At 33.2% G+C, this 26488-nt stretch overlaps 1 protein-coding gene and 1 long non-coding RNA gene across 4 annotated transcripts in view; one reads left to right on the top strand and one right to left on the bottom strand.

Annotated features, from left to right (window-relative positions):
* Positions 1-20186, bottom strand: part of LOC108179745 (uncharacterized) — a 28582-nt gene extending 8396 nt beyond the window's left edge. For both annotated transcript variants that reach the window (XR_015512990.1, XR_015512989.1), the window contains exon 1: positions 20107-20186. This is a non-coding gene — a long non-coding RNA (uncharacterized LOC108179745). The remainder of the gene's footprint in view (positions 1-20106) is intronic.
* Positions 1200-25033, top strand: egln3 (egl-9 family hypoxia-inducible factor 3). 2 transcript variants are annotated; one of them, XM_087288861.1, is made up of 5 exons: positions 1200-1887; positions 20733-20852; positions 21521-21657; positions 23906-23973; positions 24057-25024. In XM_087288861.1, the coding sequence occupies exons 1-5, from the start codon at positions 1426-1428 to the stop codon at positions 24083-24085; spliced, it is 816 nt and encodes a 271-aa protein (XP_087144987.1). In that variant the 5' UTR covers positions 1200-1425; the 3' UTR covers positions 24086-25024.
* The last annotated feature ends 1455 nt before the right edge of the window (positions 25034-26488 follow it).

Below are 26488 nucleotides of genomic sequence, written 5' to 3'. Positions count from 1 at the left end.
CAATAATAGATGGTCTTTTAATAATATAATATAATCTTTAAAACAATAATATTATTAATAGATGGTCATATGTTAATAATAAAATCATTAAAACAGTATTAAATAGGTAATGTGCATTTATATAGTATAGCACAAAATAAGGGTGGATGGAGGGAATTTGGCCTGGAGCTACACCCCTCCTTACGAGAAGTGTCATGGGATTTTTAATGACCACAGAGAGTCAGGAGCTCGGTTTAACATCTCATCTGAAAGATGGCGCTCACTGACAGTGTAGTCCCCTTCACTATACTGGGGCATGTGGACCCACACAGATCACAGGTTGAGCGCCCCCTGCTGGCCTCTCTAAGGGCCTACTCACACTATGCTATTCAAATCGTGCCCAGGCCCGTTTCTGTGAGTTCTCTGAATCGGGCTTAGGCACGGTTGGAAGAGGTGTGCCTGAGTGCAGTTCACTTGGGCTTTGGCGCGGTACGATTATAGTGTGAGTGCAAAGCGCGCCTGAGCCTGAAACTGAAGACAAGACGTGACTCTTACAGGGTTGTTTCATATGGATTTATTACTGTTCAATGAACACAAACTGACGTACTTAATAAAGATGCAAACACATCACTGCACAACAGCTGCACCTACAGCAAACCTCCTAATATCTGCAACACAAGGACTTTATGATTGTTCATGAGCGCCAAAAGTGTCTGATCTGTTCTGTGAAATATTTGACTGTGTCACTGCATCCCAAACAACTACAACGATATAACTAAAGAAACCTCCACTGTGCTGAGCGAGAAGGCTTCTCTACTGAACAGCGCATCCTCGATGACGTAAGCGTGCGCAGGCCCGAATGTAATTTGAGTGCAGGTCGTCAGGAGAGAGGACAAGCATTCTTTGGCGCGGTTCAAGACAACTGTACATAGAGCGAGTACACCCTAGCACCACTTCCAACAACAACCTAGTTTTCCCTGTGGTCTTCTATCCAGTATAGTGACCAGGCTCAGCCCTGCTTAGCTTTAATGAGTAACCAATCTTGGGCTGCAGGCTGATATGAATCTGGTACAATAAGTATACAAGTAATAGACGGTTAGATGTTAATCATACAATTTTTAAAATAGTAATAATAATAATGATAATAAATAGCCAGATGTTAATGACAATCTTTAAATGGTGATAATTTATATAATAATAATAATAATAATAAATGGTTAGATGTTAATGATACAATCTTTGACAATTATGACATGCTGACTTTTCACTGACATTATTTAGCCTAACGCTTTTTCCTTCGAGACCAATCTGATGTCTCCTCTGAGCATCTCTAACGTGTGTGTGTGTGTGCTCTAATTTAAGCTGTGCCACATGTGATGATATTCACGTAACTCAGACTCTCCCTCTCATCTCATCTGACAGGAGCGCCGCACTTCTACAAACTCTATGGCAGATCAGCGCGGAAATCCCTGCCCGGTCCCGAACCGGCCCCAAACCGGCAGAAACGATCCAGATGAGCTGCCCAAAGAGCTGAGGAACCCCCGCAGCAACCGGGCTAAATGCAAAGAGCACAAGCGTTTAAACGCGCAGAAACTCGTGCTGCAGTACGTGGTCCCGTGCATGAACTCCTACGGCTTGTGTATTATCGACCGGTTTCTGGGGGACCGGATCGGGGAGCGCGTTTTGCAGGAGGTCCGGCGCATTCACCAGAGCGGTGGCATGCAGGACGGCCAGCTGGCGAGCCAAAAACTGGACAAAAGCAAAGCTATTCGCGGAGACAAGATTGCGTGGGTCGGTGGCACCGAGGGCAGCTGCCAAAATATCGGCTATTTGCTGACCCGCATGGACAAACTGATCACGTGCGCGGACGGCAGACTGGACAAGTTCAAAATCACAGGCAGACACAAGGTGAGGAGAGACCATTAGCATCACGAAAACAGAACTTTTAAAATTTGATTATGTAACAGTTAAAGACTACAAACAAATACCTTATAAAGTGTGTTAAAATGAATAAGCCTACTTAAAAGTTTGAAAAAAAAAATCAAAATTGAAAGGTGCATGAACACCGGCAGTGTCTAAAGAGACATTTCACTCAAATCTTTTTATTCTGCCATCATTAACTCATCTTCTACTTGTTTCAAAACTGTTTAAGTTCCACAAAGAAATTGACTGCTGGAAGAAATACACAAACAGAAGGTGTTTGTGCTTGTATTTGGAAATGCAGCTATGCTTTCATTTGCAAGTTGCAACATGGCCAATTATGATAGACAACAGGTCTAATTGTTGCAATGCATATTTTCGAAGTTGATCAGAAGACGGAAGACGACACGCGCAAACATGATGGGTTGTCAATCCAATGTTGGGTCAAATATGGACAAACTCAAAGTTTAGTTAATTGTTTTTGGTAAATAACATTTAAATTAAACTTTTTAATCTACACTCTCAGAAATAAAGGTACAGGAGCCGCTGGGGCAGTACCTTTTTCAAAGTAGCCTACATACTTGTACCTGAAGGGTTGGTATAGCCTACTTATTATTAGGGCCAGACGGAATCTGCGGACATTTTCTATCATTTCTGCAGAGAATGTTGGTAAAAATCTGCTGATGTGCGGAATAATTTTGGGAGTATTATAACTAAAACCTTAATATATGAAATAAAAAGTAATACCTTTTTAACTTGTTTTTAATATTTACAATGCAAATCAAATTAGATCCAACTTATTTGGTAAACAAAACAAGTCTCCCATATAATATATCTAGTAAAAGCCAGAAAATATTACTTTACAAACTGTACTGTAAATAAATCATACCAAATTTTCATATTAGTCAATAATATTACAGAAATTAATTTAAAAACTGAATAAATACGAATTTACACACATTTACACAAGTAAATAAACAGAATTAATGATGATCAGATTGGGCCTACTTATTAGGTACATTTGGGTACTAATATGCACTTTTTAGGTACCACTGTGGGCTATTTGGGTACAATGAATCTTTTAAATTCCCAGTGACAGCTCCTGTACCTTTATTTCTGAGAATGTAACAGTTTGACCCCAAGTTGAAGAAATAAAAAAAGCTTTTTTAAAGTGAACAAATAGTGAACAATCAGCTTGTGGCAATTCCTGGCTAATTCATATGGCTCATCCTCCAATGACGGTTGGGAGTAGTTTATTAATAAATCAGATTTATTAATTAAATGTATATGTTTTCAGTGATTTGAGGGATATTAGTGACTATTTTAGAGGTTACTGTAGATCAAACTATAGAAACTATGATTTTTATTTTATTTTAATTTTCTAGGCTACATGCAGATATAAACAGCTATTTTACAAGTAACATGTTTTGTGAATTTTCCCAGAGATGGGTTGTGGCTGGAAAAGCATCCGCTGCGTAAAAACTTGCAGGATAAGTTGGCGGTTCATTCTGCTGTGGCGACCCCAGATTAATAAAGGGACCAAGCCGACAAAAAAAAAAATGAATGAATGAATGTTTGTGAATACTTAAGTTAATAACTGCCATGTTTTCAGGCTGGTGATATTTTTCCATTGATTGGCGCATTATGCATTCACTGGTATAAACCATTATGGGGTTGGGGGGGGTCGTATGTATACTTATATTAAACATTTTTAATTGTTATTATTTAAGATGTAGACCAGTGATCAGAGAAAGCTATTTCTTACAATTAAAGTGCTGATCCCCATCGTGTTTTGATGTCATTCAGGGGGATCAAGCGTTAATCGGGGGGAGGGTCAATCCCCCCCAAACCCCCCTGTAATTCACACCCTGGGTTTACTGCCACGCATTTTAAGAATCACATTTTTTATGACTGAGCTCAAATTTGCCACTACAAAACTTTATTGTAAAAACCGATGAGTGGTTGTAAGTAACCCAATGTTAGGCTTGTCCATATTTGACATATACATGGACAAACCCAACAATGGGGTTTATTATTATAATTTTTTTTTACAGTTTAAATTAAAATGTATATTTTTACATTTATATTTTAACGCAGCGGTTGTATTAATTTACCCAATGTTGGGTTACAATAACAAAGCATTTTTAAAGTGCATGCACATCTTGAAAAGAAATGTTAAAGATTCTGCGTTATTTTACAGGTCCAAAAGGGATGCATTTCACTATACAGAAACTGAGATGATCTTAATATTAATTATTCATTTTTAATGTGCATGAGGTTTTATGCTTTGATTTGACACAGATTCGTCGTCAAAAAACAACTGGTGCAATGCAAAGTTTGATCATAAGAGGATTAATAATATTTTACTTATGATTAAATGACTTGACTTATTAATACTAAATGATAATAACAATGAATGTGCATGCTTTACACTGATTCAATAAAAGACTGTTGTTGCAAAAGTTCCCAATTATGAGCAGAAGAGAAGAGAAAAAGAAAACTCATGCATGTTGTGTGATTGATGTAAAGCGCTGTTTTTATGGACTTCTTGGAAACCCCCCCTTGTTTGTTCGCATACATGCGGCTCTTGTGCTCCTCAATGGCGGTCGGGGTCGGGCATGACTATTAAATGAGCTTAAACATCTTACGATGAGCTGTCACGTACACTACATCTAAAGGCAGACTGTTTGAGATTAAACTAGGGCGGTCTTGATTACTTTATGGTGACATTTCCCTCTTGATAAACTGTTTGCCTTTGAATGAATGCACAGGAGTTGAGCCTGTGGTTTGAGCTGCTGGGTTTCACTGATAGTAAATCAGCACATTTCGGCTGAACTCCGAGAAATTCACCAAGCAAACAGACTGGCGCTCAGTGTGAAACGGGGATCTTCAGTGGGCGGGGCTTGCAGGACTGGACTTTGTCACGTAGTATAGTGTTGGCAGGGGTTTGCAAACGGGGGTCTGGGGTTCCTCAGGGGGCCTAAACGAGTGATGGGTCTATGGATAGGATTGAAGTAAAAGAATGCAAAATGTAATTTATTTTAACAGCAATAAACACTTGAATTAATGATGATGATGATAAATAAATAAATACATAGGCTATTAGTAAAATCCACGATCACGAATGAATTAATAAATAAAGATATTACAAACATATTAGAAATATTTTTATACAATTTATAATATTAATGTTAGAATATTTGGTCTTTATATAAAAATAGACTATGGCTTTTACATTTTAGGGCTGGGTCACATTTATATTAGATTAAATATTTATTTAGGCCTATATCCAAACAAACGTTATTAAACCAACAAAATAATGATCTAATGTGTCACATGTTCTGTTCAGTCTTGATATTTTACATTTGCTCCACATTTCTTGTATTTTAATCTATTTATTCTTGTGTTTTTGTTCTTATGTGTTCATATTCTCGATTAAAATTAAATTGATTTACATTTTTAAAACGACAAATAAGGATTGACAATAAATAAATAAAAATGTACAAAATAGAGGCTATAAACAGCTCAACGTCAGGATTATTATAAAATCTATATTAGAAGAACAGGCATTAATAAAAAGTTGTTTAAGGTTAGGCCATTTAACAAAACTCATTTATATAACATTTTTTCTGCCTCTTAAAGCATCTTGAACGTAATTAAGATGTCTGAAACATTACCCACACAATGCGTTGTTTTAACACCTCACCATGTGTTTTTAATGCCGCAGATAAACTCCTCAGTTTGACCATTCATTCACATGTAAATCATTTTCAGAGCACTGCTTTAACTCGCACGTAGGCGGCTTTATCACGTGACCCTCGTTCCATTTGTTATCGACAGTCAAAATGGACCAATCATTGTTATTTACGATGACTGAATCAAGCTCTAAAAGTAGGCTTATTTTAATTGCGATTTCAGAGATTAAACGCAATTTGTACATCGGATATGAATAAATAATATTACAAATTTTAAAATATTGCAATTTGAAGTTTAAATGTTTTGATAACACATGGTAAGCCTAGTCACTGATGTATAATAGATAATATATAGATCAGTGGTAGCTACCTACTATATTTTTTTTAAAGTCAAATTCAAGCACTTGGTGCATTTTTAATTCCAGCAAGTGTGGTAAATTACATATTTACATACACACACATGCGTTTTTTTATGTTCTAAGAAAGAAATAGGCATGTTACTGACTTTTTAATAATGCTGTAAAATGTCAGCCATATCATACTGCAGACATGCACAGACTTTATTTTTATGCAAAAGCAAAAACATTTCTTATTTAACTTATTTAATTATTATTAGGCTAAAATTAGTAAAAAAATTATCATCAAAGCAATAAAATTACATGTACTGACAGTTTCAAAATCCCAAATATGAGCCCTTGTAAGATTAAACTGCATTCATTTTCAAGGATGTATATATAAACAAATGTTATGCTCTTTGAACTTCCATCCTACAAAAAGCCAGCATATCATGCTGCAGGCATGTGCACATGATCCAAAGTTTTCTTTTTTATACAAAACCATTTCTTTTATGTGACTTTGTATGTAACTGTAGTTAATACTACACTGTAAAAAATCCTGTTGCCTTTAATTTTTAAGCTGAATAAAATTAACCTTATGAGTCCATTGAACTTATGTTAAACTGACTTAAAACAGCTTGTGTAACTTATTAAACTAAATTAATCATGTTCTAACTTTATTTTCTAAGACACAATGACCTAAAACATATCTATCATATATTTGTTTACAGTGAATATGTTATACCTATTTGTAAAAAAAAAAAAAAAAAAAAAAATAATATATATATATATATATATATATATATATATATATATATATATATATATATATATATATATATATATATATATTACAAAAGCAACACAATAACATTCAAGGAGTTTCAAAATCCCAAATAAGCCTTTGTAAAATCTTGAAAACATTAGATTAAAATGCATGCATTTTCAAGAATGTAAATGTAAACAAATGTTGTGTTATTTAAACTCACATCCTAAAAAACGACAGTCATATCATGGTGCAGACAAGTACACAGGAACCAAAGTTTTCTTTTTATTTAAAAGCAAAAAACATTTTTTTATTTGACTTTTAGGGCCAAATTAGGGCCATACAAAATCTGCGGACAATTTTTGCTATTTCTGTGCAGAATTTTGTTAAAAATCTGCGGGTTTATGTGGATGCAAAATTATTTTGGGAGTAAATAAATTAAAAAATACCTTTTTAACTTTTATTTAGTGTTTATAATAAAATTCCAATTAGATAAACTTTATTTGGTAAACAAAGAAAGTCTCTCATATAATATCTCCACTAAAAGACAGACGTACAATATTACTTTACAAGCTGTATTGTAAGAAAAATCCAACGAATATTTTTGTATTAGTCGATATTACAAAAAAATTATTTAAAAACTGAATAAATATAAATGTACACACATCTACACAAGTAAATAAACAGAATTAATGATGGGCTAAAAATCTGCACATGGAGATTCCTTGTGGGTTTAATCATTATTAACCTATATTTAGTAAGAAAATATTCAAGCAACACAATTACATATCCTAGCAGCTTCAAAATAACAAATCTAAGCCCTTATAAAACATTAGATTAAAATGCGTGCATTTTCAAGAATGTATATGTAAACAAATATCATGTTATTTAAAGTTTCATCCTAAAACAGCCAGCATATCATGCTGCAGACATGTTCACAGGATCCAAAATTTTCTTTTCATGCAAAAACATTTCTTTTATGTTACTTTTTTAATACTACACTGTAAAAAAAATCCTGGTTGCCTTAATTTTTAAGCTGAAACAAATAAACCTTATGAGTCCATTGAACTTGTATTATGTTAATATGACTTAAAACAGCTTGCGTAATTAAGTTAGAACACGATTCACAGTTTACTGAGTCATAATGACCTAAAGCACATGCTGTCAGGACTAACTTATCTTATAATTGTTTACAGTGTAGGTGCTATATCTGTTTAGTACAAAATATTATGAAAGCAACACATTAACAATGTCAAGCTGTTTTAAAATCCAAAATCTAAGCCCTTGTGACGTTTTAAAAACGTTAGATTAGAATCCATGCATTTTCAAGGATGTAAATGTGAGCAAATGTCGTGTTATTTGAAGTGCTTGGCCCTCTGATCCGCCGAGCGCCCCCTACAGGTTAACAAGGTGTCGATCATAGGAAATACGTGCTCTCGAGCCTCATTCGCTGGAGTAAAGTGCGCTGAATGGGGTTTTTCATATGAATATCCGCCCATCGGAGCGCGACACACATTCTGCACGTTTCACATGCTCGTCAGGTGCGCAGAGCTCTGATCCTCCGGCGCTCATGGACGCGCATTCAGAGTCCCTATAAAACATTGGCATTATTTGCCCGGCTCTCAAAGGACGAGCACACACAATTTAGACATCTCTCTCTCTTAAAACTAAACAAAACAAAACAAAAAACTTTCATTTGAATGCACCAGCCTCAGGACAAAATGCCGTTTCTTCAGCACGATCTGGACACGCAGTTGGAGAGTTTGGCTTTTGCGCAGGTTGTCCCGGCTCTGTTGGATCAGGGCTTTTTTTACGTGGACCATTTTTTGGGGGACATTGCAGGACATATGGTTTTGGGGCAGGTCAAACGCATGCATTCCTGTGGGCTTCTCAACGACGGGCAGCTGGCAGGGCAAAGTAGTGGAGTTTGCCGGAGGAACATCAGAGGAGATAAAATAACGTGGGTTAATGGGACCGAGAGGGGAACCGAAGCCGTCAACTTCTTATTAACGCTTATAGACAAACTCATTTCTCTGTGTGTGGGACGACTGGGAAAAAGCATTCGTGCGAGGTCAAAGGTAAGATTCATGCTGCTAAGTGTCACTTTAAAGTTATTACAAATGCATCATCTGGAAAATCATTCAATCATAATTAAATAATGCTGTTCAAAAACTCGTAAAACAGTCGAACATGAAATATTATAAGAGTAAAAGAGGCTTTTTTATTTTAGCTTGAAGTGTTATGAAACTTTGATTCATATTTTGTTTTATAAAATGTTTATAAAAGTATCAAATGGAAAATAAAGTTTTTATGTATTTAAATCATATATTAGTGAATATTGCTGTTTAACGGCTGTTAATCGATAACAGTCAAACATAAAATATTAAAAGATTTTTATTTATAGTATAAGATAACTGTTATGAGACTTGGATTCATATAGTCATGTTTACAAAAGTATCAGCTGGAAAATGAAATGTTTGTAATGCATTTGAATCATATATCACTGTTAATTGATAAAAGTTGAACGTAAAATATTACAAGACTTTTTCAGTTTGAAGTGTTATAAAACTTCGATTCATATTTGTTTACCATCAGATGGAAAACTTATTTTTAAATGAATTTAAATCTTACATAAATATTAAATATTGCTGTTTAACAGCTGTGAATCCAGTTGAACATAAAATATTATAAAATTGTTTTGTTTTTTTTGTTAGTTTGAAGTGTTATGAAACTTGGATTCTTATCGTTATGTTCACAAAAGTATAGCCGAACAGCTGGAAAATGTAAAGGTTTTAATGTGTTTTAATAATTAAATATTGCTGTTTATCAATTGGGGTGGCGCAGTAGGTAGTGCTGTCGCCTCACAGCAAGAAGCTCGCTGGTTCGAACCTCGGCTCGGCTCAGTTGGCGTTTCTGTGTGTTGTTTGCATGTTCTCCCTGCGTTTGCGTGGGTTTCCTCTGGTTTCCCCCACAGTCCAAACACATGCAGTACAGGTGAATTTGGTCGGCTAAATTGTCCGTAGTGTATGAGTGTGTGTATGAATGAGTGTGTGGATGTTTCCCAGGGATGGATTGCAGCTGGAAGGGCATCCGCCGCGTAAAAATGTGCTGGATAAAGTTGGTGGTTCATTCCGTTGTGGCGACCCCAGATTAATAAAGGGACTAAGCCAACAAGAAAATGAATGAATGAATGTTTATCAATTGTTAATCGATAACAGTCCTGTTATGAAACTTGGATTGTTTGTTTGCATCCTTACATTAGCTGGGAAAATATATTTTAAAAGTAATTCGCATCATTCTTCAGTAATTAAATAGGCTTGTTGTTTAACAACTGTTATAAAAGTCGACCTTAAAATATAAGTGTGCAGTTGGCAGATTCCTTTTAGTTTGAAGTTTTATGAAACTTGGATTCTTATTGTCATGTTTACAAAATTATCAGCTGGAAAATAAAAAGCTTTGAATGCGTTTCAGTCAAATCAGTAGTTAAATATTCCTGTATAACAGCTGTTAACTGATAACAGCCGAACATAAAATATTATAAGATTAGTGTTTTGTTTAGTTTGAAGTGTTATGAAACTTGGATTCTTTTAGTCATGTTTACAAAACTAACTTAACAGCTGGAAAAGATAAAAAGTTTTATTGTATTTCAGTCATCAGTGATTGAATATTGCTGTTTATCAACAGTCAATCAATAACAGTCCTGTTATGAAACTTGGATTCATGTTTGTTTCCATCGTTAGCTAGGAAAATATATTTTTAAATTAATTAGCATCATATATCAGTATTTAAATAGGCTTATTGCTGTTTAACAACAGTTAATCGATAATAGTTAAACATAAAATATTATAAGATTAGTCAGTGTTATGACACTTACATTCGTATTTGTTTACATACATACCATCAGCTAGCATTTTTTAAAAATGAATTAAATAATATATCAGTAATTGAATATTGCTGTTTAAGAACTGTTATTTGATAACAGTTGAACATAAAAAAATATAATACTATTCACTTTTTTGTAAGTTGGAAGTGTTATGAGACTTGGATTCATATCGTCATGTTTACAAAAGTATCAGCTGGAAATGTAAAAGGTTTTAATGTGTTTTAGTTATATCAGTAATTGAATATTGCTGTTTAACAGTTAATTGAGTGAAACATAAAATATGGTAAGATTAGTACTTTTTTTAGTTTGAAGTGTTATGTCATATCGTTCATATCATATCAACTTGAAAATAAAAAGGTTTTAATGTATTTCAATCAAATCAGTAATAGAATATTGCTGTTTATCAACAGTCAATCAATAACAGTCCTGTTATGAAACTTGGATTCATGTTTGTTTCCATCGTTAGCTAGGAAAATATATTTTTAAATTAATTAGCATCATATCAGCAGGGCTAGAGTTAGGGTTATAGGTAATTAAATAGGCTGATTTGCTGTTTCACAAATGTTACACCAGTCAAACTAAAAACATTAGTAGGCAGATTTGTGTTATGAAACTTGGATTCATATTGTAATGTTTACAAAAGTTTTAGCTAAAAAATAAAAAGGTTTTAATATGTTTTGGTCAAATCAGTAATGGAGTATTGCTGTTTAACAACTGTTAATTAATAACATTCAAACATAAAATATAATATTAGTAACTTTTACATGTGTTATCAATCATGGATTCATATGTTTACAAAAGTATCAGCTGGAAAATAAAACATTTTAAATGTGTTTCCATCAAATCAGTAGTTAAATATTGCTGTATAACAGCTGTTAATTTATAATAGTCTAACATAAAATATTATAAGATTAGTATTTTTTGTTAGTTTGAAGTGTTATGAAACTTGTACTCATATTGTCATGTTTACAAAAGTAACCTAACAGCTGTAATGTATTTCAATCATATCAGTAATTGAATATTGATAACAGTGCTGTTATGAAACTTGGATTCATGTTTGTTTGCATCCCTACATTAGCTGGAAAAATTCATTCATTTTCTTGTCGGCTTAGTCCCTTTATTATTCCACGGTCGCCACAGCGGAATGAACCGCCAACTTATCTAGCAAGTTTTTACACAGCGGATGCCCTTCCAGCCGCAACACATCCCTGGGAAACATCCACACACACACTTGTACAGTTTAAAATTTAGCCTACCTAATTCACCTGTACCACATGTCTTTAAACTGTGGGGGAAACTGGAGCACCCGGAGGAAACCCACGCGAATGCAGGAAGAACATGCAAACTCCACACAGAAACACCAACTGAGCCGAGGCTCGAACCAGCGACCTTCTTGCTATGAGGTGCCAGCACTACCTACAGCACCACTGAGTCGCCTATCTGGGAAAATATATATTTGTTTCCATCGTTAGCTAGGAAAATATATATTTAAATTAATTAGCATCATATATTAGTAATTAAATAGGCTTATTGCTGTTTAACATCTGTTATAACAGTCAAACATAAAATATAAGTAGGCAGATTTGTGTTATAAGAGCGTTATGAAACTTGGATTCACAAGTTTACAAAAGTATCAGCAAAAATGTAAATTTTGAATGCATTTCAGTCAAATCAGTAATTGAATATTGCTGTATAACAACTCTTATTTGATAACAGTCGAACATAAGAAAGATTAGTAACTTTTAGAAGCGTTCTGAAACTCATATCGTCATGTTTACAAAAGTATCAGCTGGAAAATAAAAAGTCTTTAATGTATTTCAGTTATATCAATAATTTAATATTGCTGTATAACAACTGCTAATCGATAACAGTCGAGCATAAAATATTATAAGATTGGTAACTTTTTTAGCTTGAAGTGTTATGAAACTTGGATTCATATTATAATGTTTGCAAAAGTATCAGCTGGAAAAGAAAAAGGGTTTTAATGTGTTTTAGTCATATTAGGAAATTATAATTATCAACTGTTAATCGCTAACAGTCCTGTTATGAAACTTGGATTCATGTTTGCATCCTTATTTTAGCTGGAAAATATATTTGAAATGAATTTAAATCATATGTCAGTGACTGAATGTTGCTGTTTAACAGCTGTTAATCGATAAAAGTTAATCATAAAATATTTTTAGAGTAATAACTTATGTTATAAAACTCATATCGTAATACCGGTCCTCGTGTTTGCAAAAGTATCAGCTAGAAAATAAAAAGTTCTAATGTATTTAAATCATATATTAGTAACTGATTATTGCTGTTTAACAGCTGTTAATTGATAACAGTCAAACATAAAATACAAAGGTATCAGCTGGAAAATAAAAAGTTTGTAATGTATTTGAGTAATTTTATTAATCTGGGGTCACCACAACGGAATGAATTGTCAACTTATCCAGCATATGTTTACGCAGCGGCTGCCCTTCCAGCTGCAAACCATAACTGGAAAAGTATTTGAATCATATATCAGTAATTTTATATTTTAACAACTGTTAATTGATTTCAATTAAACATAAAATATTATAAGACTAATAACTTTAAGTTTGAAGATTAATGAAACTTTCATATTCATATTTTATCAGCTGGAAAATATATTTGTAAATGAATTTGAATCATATATCAGTAATTGAATCAATTACTATTTAACAACTGTTAATCGATAAAATTGGAACATAAAACATTATATTATTATTGTAACTTCATAGTTTTAAGTGTTGCAAAACTAGGATTCATATATACAAACATATATAAAGTATAAATAAATAAACATGTCATTATTTTTTGTTAATTACCCATACCAAGTGTTAAAAGTTTGATAATGACTAACAAAACAATGCTATTAGCAATAAGCTATTTTTTATAAAAACATATACATGCAGATAAGAAAAAAAAGAGTTATGGTTTGAGTACAACTACTGATATTGATTGCATTTCATTTTCATTTAACTTTCTAAGGTAGAAAACAATAAAAAAGGTCGCGTTTTCAGACTTTTATGTTATAACTTGGTTATAACTTCAAAACAATAAGTAAAGAGTCAACATTTGGTGGAATAACTCAGATTTCTACTCACAACAAATGAAAAACTTTTGTTATTTTTCTGACCAGTTGTCATTTTAAAACAAACAAACAAACAAACAAAAAGTAATGAATAGCTATATTTTTATTTCACATGTGAAACATAAATCTATTATTACCTATATATAGTAATAAAAATATTAACATTTTACTCAAACCCATACCTGCTAAATTAGTAAATCCAGAAAAACCTAACACAGTCTCACAGCAATTCGTAACTTTTTCATTTAGTGGATAATTCATATGAATTCGTAAGATCTAATTCTTAAAATTTAGTACGATTTGCTCATCCCTCAATAACGGTTGGGTTTAGGGGTGGGGTTAGGTGCCACGCCTACTTTTTAAAATCATACAATTTGGTACGACTGAACTCGTACAAATTTGCCACTAAACTGGCAAAACATAAAATACTTATGTTTTCTCGTGAGATCAGGCTGGAAAAACCCCAAGTAGTTTTAAAATTTATTTTCCACATATAACACTTGTTTGTTAGGATTCTTTGATAAATAGAACATAATTTGCCTGAAATCTTTATAACAATGCAAGCTGTCGATTTTGATCAACTTACAGCATATTTACAGAATAAAAATATTGGTTTATTTTCAAGTTTACCAACCCAGTATTCTCTAATTGAAATAGGATGGACATTTAAATTTGTGATTATTTTTCACAGCATAGAGTTTGCTTGTTCTTTGGGGTGAATGCAGGATTTCAGTCCATCAGGCATTAGTTTGTGTCTTTGTTTGGCTCTTTGTTTTGATCAGTTACAGTAGAGTGCGTTTGGCACACACTGTCTTTACTGTGCTGGTGATGAATGGCAGAGATAGGCTTTGAGTTTCTGCTGTTGTGAACAGTATACGTGACTGCTCTCACTGCACTGGAGCCACAGGAAGAGACACTTTTACTCTAGTCAGCTGCGCATACAAGAGTTGCACTGGAGTTGAGAAACAAATAGGCTATTTTCTGATTCTGTTTCACCGGTTTCCTCATTAACGGTAACATGATGGTTTGCAATAAGGTCTGTTTGTTAACACTTAGCAGTTAACATGACACAGCAATGCAAAAAAGTGTTTTTAATTATTAATTTGATTATATAATTTCAATATTTGCTCATATATTATTAAAATCAAAAGTTCCATTTGTTGGGATAGGTATAATGTACATCCAGCCGGTTATTTTCGTAGAATATTGCAGGTTTAATAGCAGCTGACAAAAGCAGATGGTATCTGGGAATAATAACATAACTTGTACATTTGAGTTGATATAATGTAGAGCTGCACACTATATCGTTTCGTCATTGATATTGCAATGTGGTCATCTGCAATAATCACATCGCAAAGATATGCAATGTCCCATGTAAATTATTGTTTACCAGAAGCTACAGAAATGTATTTAATTACTGTATTTATATGGAATTTATAAGATTTATGGAAATAAAAAGTTCTTACTTAGAATTTTAAAGCGAAAACAAGATTTTTTCACTAACCCCACTGCAAGATCATTTCCTTAAAACTCTTAATTTTGACTTATTTCTTTTGATGGTGATAAACTAAACAATATTTTTACTTGATCTAAGATTTTCTTTTTGATATTTGGACTAGAAACAAGACAAAACAAAGTAGGAGAAACATTTTTGCATTGTGATTATCAAATTTCTGTACCTAATTACTGTTAGAAAAACCAAATAGAGCTATTCACCATTCTCTGAGACTGTATTCACATCACAATATTTATCACAGAAAAATGAAAAAAAAAATATCGCAATATCAGATTTTCCAATATCATGCAGCCCTAATAAAGTGTTCCAATGTCAATGTTCCATGCTGTTGGAATGATCTTCCCATTCCCACTTGGACGGATTCACTGCTGTCCTTCAAACGACAACTAAAACCCATCCCTTCCAAGAACAACCTGAACCCCAATAAATAAAATCAAAACCACATCTTGAAACACTTTTTCTCTCTCACTCTCTTAAAAAAAAAAACTTTTTACTTTATATAACAAGCACTTCTTGTGTGTATTGCCTCCTCTTGTGAATCGCTGAATACCTCACCAATTGTATTAAAGTCGCTTTAAATAAATGTAAATATAATGTATAACTCAACATATTTAATTGATCAAAAGACATTTTTTTGTATGAAGTAGTTACACATTTAAAATCACACAGACAATAATGACAACAACCTATCTATCTATCTATCTATCTATCTATCTATCTATCTATCTATCTATCTATCTATCTATCTATCTATCTATCTATCTATCTATCTATATATATATATATATATATATATATATATATATATATATATATATATATATATATATATATATATATATATAAGGGCTGCACAGGGCTGCACAATATATTGTTTGAGTATTGATATCGCAATGTGCGCATCCGCATAGTCACATCACAAAGATATGCAATGTCCAGTATCAATTATTGTTGACCAGGAGCTACACAATTATTAATTCAATCACTTTATTTTTATGTAATTTATATAAAAAAATTTGTATTGTTTATATATATATATATATATATATATATATATATATATATATATATATATATATATATATATATATATATATATATATATATATATATATATATATATTAGGGATGGGACAATAACCGGTTTCAAGGTTTATCGCGGTTTGGAAAAGTCAAGGTAAAAATATTTTGCAAAAAAAAAAAACGCATGAATATCATAAATGTTTCATAATATGAAATATATTGTGGTAAAAGGAGAGAATTTTTTTTTTTCCCAGACATTCAAAAAAAACTTTTTTTACAACATGAAAACTGTGAAACCGTAATATTTTTATCCAAGGTTACCATACTAGATACCTATACCAGCCCATGCCTAATATATATAAATGTTTTGTGTTTACACACACGCACGCAGTAAAACCTAACAGTCAACTTTATCAAATGAAATAGTTTACACAAAATTTACTGGAAGTTAATTCAACTCACTTGAAAAGAGTTTTGAACTCAGTGTTGAAGGTAACAAGTTAATTAAATACCTCATTACTTCAACTTAAATGGAGTAAGTTCACAGTGCTCATATAGATTAGTTTACTAACTGTAACTCAAATTGGGTTGTAGCAATCGGTTTCCTCAAACGGTTGGATTTTTCTTAATTTATTTGGTTTCACTGTGCTAAAACCGCTTCATTTACTCAATGGATCAAGTTCAAAGTACTCATTAGGATTAGTTTTTGAACTGAAATGGTTTGTTGCAATCGGTTATTTCAAATGGTTTGAGTTACCTTAACTTATTAAGTTTTACAGTGTATAAATATATAATAATGATTACAATATTAAGATAACTTTAAAAATCGGGAGTGATTAGAGTAAGACAATAAACATGGTTAATTGAATATAATCCTCTAAATGAGGTTTTTAGTAGTTTACTAAAGTGTAAATATTGTATTTTAGATAGCAGAGTAGTTTAGGTACATAAAAAAGTTGAAATAAACTGAATTACATAATGATATTAATAACAAATGTATGTATTTAAAGCATTATTAACAAGAAAAACAGATTTAGAAACAACATTTATCCTAAACAATACAAATAATTGGCAGGTAACACAGTGAATTAATCTTTAAATTGTAAAGCAGAAATGCATTAAAGTGTTTGTCAATGTACTTTTCTCATTTTGAAGTAGAAAAAATGTAAAAAAATAGCAAAAAAAAAAAAAAAGTATTGTACATTATATAAACAATTACACCAGAATCAAGCACTAAATCCACTTCTCCGAGTGAAAATGTCTGTAGTTTACTATTTCACTTCAAAATAAATGCTCTAATTCAGTGTTTCCTTTGGATTTATTTGTCACTTTAATCACATGTATAAATTTCACAGTGGATTCTACACCAACTTCTTATAAGTGTATCTGTCTCATTTACAACTGTGATTAAATCTCGTTTCTCCAGTGATAATGATCTTTGCTAAGCCAGTGTTTTGGAACGCTTTCACATTGACGGTGAGTGCATGGGAGTAAATGGTGCTGAATCAGAGCTCTGTATGGTGTGTGTGTGTGTCTGTGGACTCACGCGCAACACGTAGCTCTGTCATTAAACCCCCAGAGCTCTGGCTTATGGCCAGATTCACTCTCTTCAACACACACACACTCACGCACACACTTCCTCCTGCGCGCTCTGCTGCTGCATGTTTACATATGACTGTGACGACAAACTGCGTATGCGCTCTTATTGTGGAAATGTGACTGTGATAAAGACTGCTCTGCAGAAATGTAAACACGGGCACCGGTGACTGTTGCCCACATTGTGTGTGTGTGAGTGTGTGTGTTTGTATTGGGAAGGGCTACCTAGTATCTGTTTAGAGGATATAGACAATCAAGAGCTTTTTTTTGAACACTTTAAGAACATATTTGTTATGGTAAATTGCAGATATTATGGTCTTTGTTTAATAATCATTGCATTTTTGTAGATAATAATCAAGCTGAACGTGATTAGATTTTAATAATTTAACATGAATGTTCACTTTTGAAATACTTGATTGTTAAACAATCATGCAGGATGTATGGATGTGAGTCGGAAACGGTTTGCTCTAATAGTTTGCTGGTTTATACAGTTTTATTGTTGTTTAGACTGTCTAAATGACCCAATTGTCAAGGCCAAAACATTGCATTGTGCTTTTTGGTTTGTTTACAGTGTATATTGTTTTCTATATAATAGATATGTAAAATACTGGACAATCAAGTGCATTAGTTTTGGGCACTATAACATTTTATTTGTAATGGTAAATTACAGATTTTGCACTATGATTATTATTATTTGAATTAGAATATGCTAAAGAATTAGCTTTTTACAATGAAGCACACAAAGCTCCTCTCTTAAATATTTGTGCTAGTGAAACAGATGTTTAGTCTTTATTGATGTGACAGAAATACTGTTTTTGTTAAATGTTTAATGTTTCTAAACCTTTTTATTGTTGGTTGAGTTCTGCATTATATCTTTGCTCTGTTTAAAGTAACCCTTCGTTGACAATTGAAATAATACACAATATAGAGAGTTCACTTTGAACTTGGTCTTTGTATATCTGTAATAGTGAAGTACACTTGACAAAAGTTAAGAATAGAACTATATATATATATAAGTATATAAGTCAAATTGTTAAATATTTATTACAATTATAACAAAACCGAGTGATTTATAAAGGATCATGTGACTCAAGACTAGAGTAATGAAGCTGAAAATTCAGCATTAAAATCACTGGAATAAATTATTAAATAAAATTATAAACTATATTTAAACAGTTTTTTATAGCGCAAAAACATTTCACAATTTTACAATTTGTACTGAATTTTTTATCCAATAATTGCAGTCTTGATGAGCAGGAGAAGCTTATTTTAAAATAAGCCGGTAGTGTGTTAAAGGCTTAACTAGCTTAATTAGGTTAACTAGGCAGGTTAGTTAGGCAAGTTATTGTAGAATCATGGTTCTGTAGACTATAGAACAAATATATAGCTTAAAGGGGCTAATAATATTTACCCTAAAATAGTTAATAATTTTTTTTAAAACGTATTTTATTTTAGCCGAAATAAAACAAATAAGACTTTCTTCAGAAGAAAACAGAAAAAGAAACATATTATCAGACATACTGTGAAAATTTCCTTGCTCTGTTAAACATAATTTGGGAAATATATATAAAAAAAAATTTTAAAGGGGGCTAATAATTCTGATGTGTGTGTTTATATATTTTTGTTTATATTTGGAAATTATCAAAAGCTTATTATTTGTAAAGCACTAAAAGTTTATAAACTGATTGTATATAAATACATAATTACAAAGTGTAACATTTGCAAATATGTTAAAGTGTGAAAACAAACAAAAAAGGGATTTCATTCTCCAAATCTGATATTTCAGTTGTAAACAAAGCAGCATATCTTATTAACAATAAAAATAGACCAGACAGAAATATTTGAAAGTCTAAACAATAAAACTGTTTAAACAACTATTGAACATCTACGTTAAACATTTGTTTGACCAGCAAAGGTATTGGAGAAATGAGTTTACTACATAGTAAATTAATTAAAAGCAAACGATTTTAGATTTAATAGATAATTATATATATATATATATATGTGTGTGTGTGTGTGTGTGTGTGTGTGTGTGTGTGTGTGTGTGTGTGTGTGTGTGTGTGTAATTTGTTTACAACTGAAACAACTTTAGAAACAATTTTTGTCTAATGTATATTTTTATACACGAACAGACTAATATTTTGTGACATGAGCCGATATATTTAGACATTATACATTTGTTTTAGACTAAAACAACCAACAAAATAGATTAAAGGCACAATACGACTTTTTCATTAACATATACAAAAAACAGTAGAACACTGTTATATACTTTGATGAGATATGTACTTACATTTACCCGAAATGATTCCAAGAATGTTTAAATCCAGATAATTTTCGCCATGCTAACCAAGAGGGAAACATGAAAACACCAAACCGGAAGCCGTGGACTGCGGCATAATAAAAGTTCCACTGCGTGACACATTGCGTTCGTCTCTCGTTATCAGTGGCTTCAGCGATCTTCTTTTTGCCTTACCCTGCTTTATACTACCATGATAAAAGTGTTGAATACTTTAGCTCGTGATTTCTGCACCTGTCCTGTTGTATTTAATGAAGACCACAACTCCTATGATTCCACACTCATTCACGGGCGTCATCAAACTACGCTTTGGTTTGTTGTGAAAACGCGTCATCTAGTGGCGAAAATTACACATTGTACATTTAAAGTACAAGATTTATCTAGTGTTGTTTAATGGGCCACTTTACTGTTTACTGCAGCTTTACAAACTTACTTGTGTTTTTTAGTTGTTCAAAAAGAGCCTTAAAGATTTACTAGCCACTGATTTATCAAATACATAAATTGAAGTAAAGTACAAGATTGCAACAAAGAGATAACATAGGCTATCTGGATTATAACTTAATTATAAATTGTAATGTAAAATATCCATCAAACTTAGTTTCATGTGTTTTGTTTTTCAGGCAATGGTGGCTTGTTATCCTGGAAATGGAGCTGGATATGTGAAACATGTAGATAACCCTAATGCTGATGGCCGCTGCGTCACCTGTATTTACTATCTGAATAAAAACTGGAATGCCAAGGTACTTTTTACTTTATTTCAACGCCATTTGCAAATCATTTAACTGTACAAATTTATGTAAGAAGTAAAAATAACTATGTTTTTTTAATCTATAGTTATAACTAGCCTGTGGTAAAAATGTGGCTGGATTGAATTCCCAGTAAAAAGAACTACAAGTAAAACTACAGCTGACATTGGTAATTGAAAACTAGAGGTAAAACTAATGTGAAATTCTACTAAACTTAAAACATCAGTATATATTGATTAATTAGTGTTTAAATGTATGACCCTGGGCCACAAATCCAGTCTGTATATATGTCTGGAAATAACCATAAAACACATCGGTAGACCATATGGGTCAAAATTATTTTTATTTTATGCAAAAATACACTAGAATATCAAATAAAGATCATGTTTCATAAAGCTATTTTGTAAATTTCCTACTGTAACTATATTAAAACATATTTTTTCATTGCCGAGAGCTTAATCTGAACAGATGTAAAGGGGATTTTCTTAATATTTAGATGTTTTTAACGCTCAAATCATATTTCAAATAGTTACATCTCAGATAATATTATCCTGACAAACCATACGTCAATGGAAAGCTTTTTTATTCAGCGTTCATATGATGTATAAATCTATAAATGTTATAAATGACTAATAATTAGATGTCACTCTGTGTTTTATTAGGAACATGGGGGATTGCTGAGGATCTTTCCTGAAGGGAAACCTTACGTAGCCGATATTGAGCCTTTATTTGACCGGCTTCTGCTTTTCTGGTCAGATCGAAGGAATCCTCATGAAGTTCAGCCGTCGTATGCTACAAGGTGAGTGCATTAGCTTTCATGTTACACACAATAAATGATGTTAGTTGTCTTACACTTAACCTTTACCTTTACCTTGAAATGTGTGAGATTTGTGTATGGTCGTTGGGGTCCAATTTCTCTACATGTAAGTGTTGTGACAGATAAAGGCTTATCATCATTATTTAAAGTGAGCTGAAGCAAATTGTTGAGTTTTTTTGTGACAACCTAACGGTTTTACAATTAATTCATTTACATTTGTAAAAACTAATAAGTTAACTTAATTCCTTCATGTTGTCCCAACATAAACAGATAGTGTGGAACCCAATGTTGTTTTTACAGTGTACACTACCTGACAAACGTCTTGTCTTCTATCCAAGTTTTAGGAACTACAAATAATAACTTGACTTCTAGTGGATCATTTGGTATCAAAAGTGGCTTATATGAAAGGCAAAGGCTTCTAGATTAGGCTTATTTGACCAAAATAAAATATGATCATGCCTTGATTTTTAATGATTTAATAAGGACAGTAATGTCTAACTTTGCTTTGAAAAAACTCTTGTCACTTAACAGAAATAATGTCCAGTATAGAATATAAAGTCATGCTGCAGTGGAAAAAGAATGAATATTGTGTCTGACACCCATGAGCTTGAAGGACTGCATCCATATATCTCTGCAATGATTCAGATCAGTTATTAATGAAATCATCTGGTATGGCAGAGAAAGTGTTCTTGCGGGACTCCCAGAGTTCATCAAGATTCTTTGGCTTCATCTTTAATGCCTCTTCCTTCATCTTACTGTACGTTCACACCGAAAGTGGCGAGAGCGTCAAAGGTCACTCTGGCCACCCTGGCAACAACGATGTCTGTCTTCAGCCGCGGCGGAAGACAAAGGGGCCATTGCAGCATATTATATTAGTTACATTCCCGCATAAAAACATACTTTCTAGCGGGAAAATGTTGCACACTTATTACCAAATTCATTTAACAATGGAAGATCAAGTTGCATGTGGTGTGGCCTTGCTCCACTTAATTATCCAATGTGTCCATATGTCTGAAATATCCTGAAGCAGCAATACTGTTTTGTATTGTTGCATGACATTCCCGCTTTTTAAAAAAAAAAAAAAAACTTTTAACTATTAATGCACATCATCAATTCACCAGTAACTTTTTAAATTATGTTCCTGTAACAAAACATTGCAAATAATTGGAAATCCGGCGACCGCAATAATCAAACGCCTGGGAGCAACTGTGGTCGGAACCAAAGTTCACAGGATTGTGTTTTCTGGACTCCTCTCAAGCGGTGGACTTCTTCATTCTGATTGCTTGCCGCTGAACCGCCTAATAGCTCATTACCATAAAGTTAACTTGATTTCAACTCTCCCCGACGCCCACACCACTGAAGACGTGTCGCGCTGCTCCTCGCCGCTTGTCGCCGCTGACTTCCAGCTACTTTCACGCTCTCGCCGCTTTCAGTGTGAACGTGCAGCTACCTCAGACATGCTTAATAATGTTCATGTCTGGTGACTGGGCTGGCCAGTCCTGGAGCACCTTTACCTTCTTTGCTTTCAGGAACTTCATTCTGATTGCTTGCCGCTGAACCGCTTCATAGCTCATTACCATAAAGTTAACTTGATTTCAACTCTCCCCGATGCCCACACCAGTGAAGACGTGCCGCGCTGCTCCTCGCCGCTTGTCGCCGCTGACTTCCAGCTACTTTGACGCTCTCGCCACTTTCAGTGTGAACGTGCAGTTACCCCAGACATGCTTAATAATGTTCATGTCTGGTGACTGGGCTGGCCAATCCTAGAGCACCTTTACCTTCTTTGCTTTCAGGAACTTAAATGTGGAAGCTAATGTATGAGGAGCGCTATCCTGCTGAAGAATTTGCCCTCTCCTGTGGTCTGTAATGTAATGTGCAGCACAAATGTCTTGATACCTCAGGCTGTTAATGTTGCCGTCCACTCTGCAGATCTCTCGCAGACCCCAATACTGAATGTAACCCCAAACCATGATTTTTCCTTCACCAAACTTGACTGATTTCTGTGAGAATCTTGGCTCCATGAGGGTTCCAATAGATCTTCTGCAGTATTTGTGATGATTGGAATGCAGTTCAGCAGATTATTCATCTGCCACTTTTTCATATGATCAACTAGAAGTCAAGTTATTATTTGTTATTCTTACAACTGGGATTGGCGACAAGGCTTTTGTCAGGTAGAGTAGCTGTAGGAATAGTTTGGCATAATGTAAAAGTGTGTGTTTTTGTGTTACAGGTATGCAATCACTGTGTGGTACTTTGATTCAGAGGAAAGAGCTGAAGCAAAAAGAAAATATCTCACAGGTTGGTTGGTTCAGCTAAAATGAGTAGTATTCATAGCTGTGTCTGATTGTAAATATCTAACTGTTCAAATCTTTACATTTCAGCCATCTCACAGGAAGGTTCATCATCTTAACGTCTAAACACACAAGCCCGTCTCGGAGAGGAATTCTTCTTTCTTTCTTTTTTTAATATATTTTTGCATTGCTTGTTGCACTAATGGTACCTCTCCCCCTCACTTTATTTTTGTGATTTACTTGGTTTGAATCCAGTCCTTAAAACTCATTGAAGAGTCGTCTGAATAACACGCTGCTAATATAAAGACAATTCTGTGAGAAATGTGAGAATCTTAATACTATTAGATGTTTATTGTAATTAAGTTTGTATTTTTTTTTTTTAAAGAGAGCGAATACGGTCTAGAGAATGTATTTAAAGGACATTGAATAAATGAGAAATATAACACTAGTTTTTATTTGCATTAGAAATGTCAACAAGCATTATGGATATTTTTTTTCATAGACGTCCCGAGTTGTTATATGCTGTTATGTTGCAGTTTTTTGGCACATATTTTATCGTTCTTTGCGCAAGTGATGAACACTGATTGATGTTTGAAATGATCAGTTGACTTGAAGTTGTGTATATATATATAGATGCTTTATAATTGTGATGTTGAATGAGACTCTTTCAAATGGAGTCGTTCTGTACTGTGTTCACAAAGAGGTCTTTAAAAGCACTTAGTCAAATGATATTGCTATATTTGTTCAGTCCCAGTGTGAGCATTTAATCAGCTTGCATGCAGGTCAGCAATGCTGCTCAAACACACCCTTGGATCAATATCATTTGACCGTTGTTTCAGTAAATATTACAGCTTTATAAAATGTTTCTTTGACAGAATTTGATACGATCTTTATCTTGAAGTGTGTGAGCAGTTTGGTTCGTGTACTGTAATCAAACTGAGGTGTTCGACTGTATGAAATGGCCAAACTAAACAATATGAAAGTGTTTTCAATGATTATCTACTTGTTTGTATTATGTTGTTTTGTTTGAGAAATAAAGTTGTTCCTTTGGCCATGATCAATCACTAGGTGTCGCTGTGTCCTCATTATTCTGTTAGTGCCGGAGTGTCAAACTTAATTCCTGGAGGGCCGAAGCCCTGCATAGTTTAGTTCCAACCCTGCTCCAACACACTTACCTGTAGGTTTCAAACAAGCCTGAAGGACTCAATTAGTTTGATCAGGTGTGTTTAATTAGGGTTGGAACTAAACTGTGCAGAGCTGCAGCCCTTTTGCAGCTGAGTTTGACACCTGTGTGTCAGTGTAAGTGCTTATTGGACTTTCAGACCAAGGGTTCCCAAAACTTCTCTTATAAAGGGACTAATTTATTTGCTAATTTTTAAAAACAACTAGAAAATATAGCTTTAAAAATATTGATTAATGATGCAGATTCATTTTTATTATTTTATGAAAAATATCTTTCCCAGAAATGGGTTACGGCTGGAAGGGCATCCGCTGCGTAAAAACTTGCTGGATAAGTTGGCGGTTCATTCCGCTGTGGTGACCCCGGATTAATAAAAGGACTAAGAATATCATATCTTATGATAAATATGATAAAAATATCATACTGAAGGCTACGGAAGGTGTTACTAAACACTCTAAATATCAGGATACACAACTGTACACTATATAACAATAGTTAACGTATTTGTTTATGTTACTGTGAGGGTTGGGGTAGACATTAATAAAATACAATTCATTGGGTAATTTAATGACTAATATGAGTATTATTCAGTATAAGTGTGATTTTTAATTACTATCAGAGTTTGTTTTAGGGTTCGGGATAGACATTAATACAATTAATGGATAATTTAATAAATAATCAAATTAACTCATTAACTTCTGGCAGCTTTATCCCTGTTTTTCTAAAAGTCTGTGGCTCTTATTTAAGTGATTTCTAGTAAACATTTTTTTGTGCCTCTTATTTATTTTTTTATTGAATAACGTCAAAAATACAAGGCAAGTCAAGTAAACAAATGTTAAGAAATTTTCAAAGGCTACAGGTGGAGAAATAAACATTATCACAGGAATATATTAAATGATATGCAGGCTTGTACAATTCACAGAAGATTTTGATATTTTTGAGGTATAATATGGACTCAATATATAATTTTTTTAATCTAAAAATTTACGTTTATGAATATGATATTTGGCCATTAAAATAAAAAAAAAATTAATACAAATGTCTGGGACTTTTTGTCTGAGCACCAGAAATTCCTCAAAGAACACCTTTCCAATGTAAAGTAATATTTTTCATCAGTATTAACAGCAACAGTCAATTACATTTAGCCAAAAAGAAAAGAAAAAGAAAAGACACATGAGGGCAATACCAAAATAAATGAGCAGCATTTTCTGGCCTCTGTTTGCAAAAGCTAAATCTCACATCTATATCTTTTTTACATTTAGTTAAATAAAGTTTGGCAGGATATTCTGTGAAAGAGTTTAAACAAAATCTCTTTAAACCTTGTTTGTAATAGCGATTAGGC

This window comes from Danio rerio, chromosome 17, assembly GCF_052040795.2.
Source record: "Danio rerio strain M-AB ecotype USA chromosome 17, GRCz13ab, whole genome shotgun sequence".
NCBI classification, from domain to species: domain Eukaryota; kingdom Metazoa; phylum Chordata; class Actinopteri; order Cypriniformes; family Danionidae; genus Danio; species Danio rerio.
Note: the sequence above shows the minus strand (reverse complement) of the source record. Positions and strands in the feature narration are given on the sequence as shown.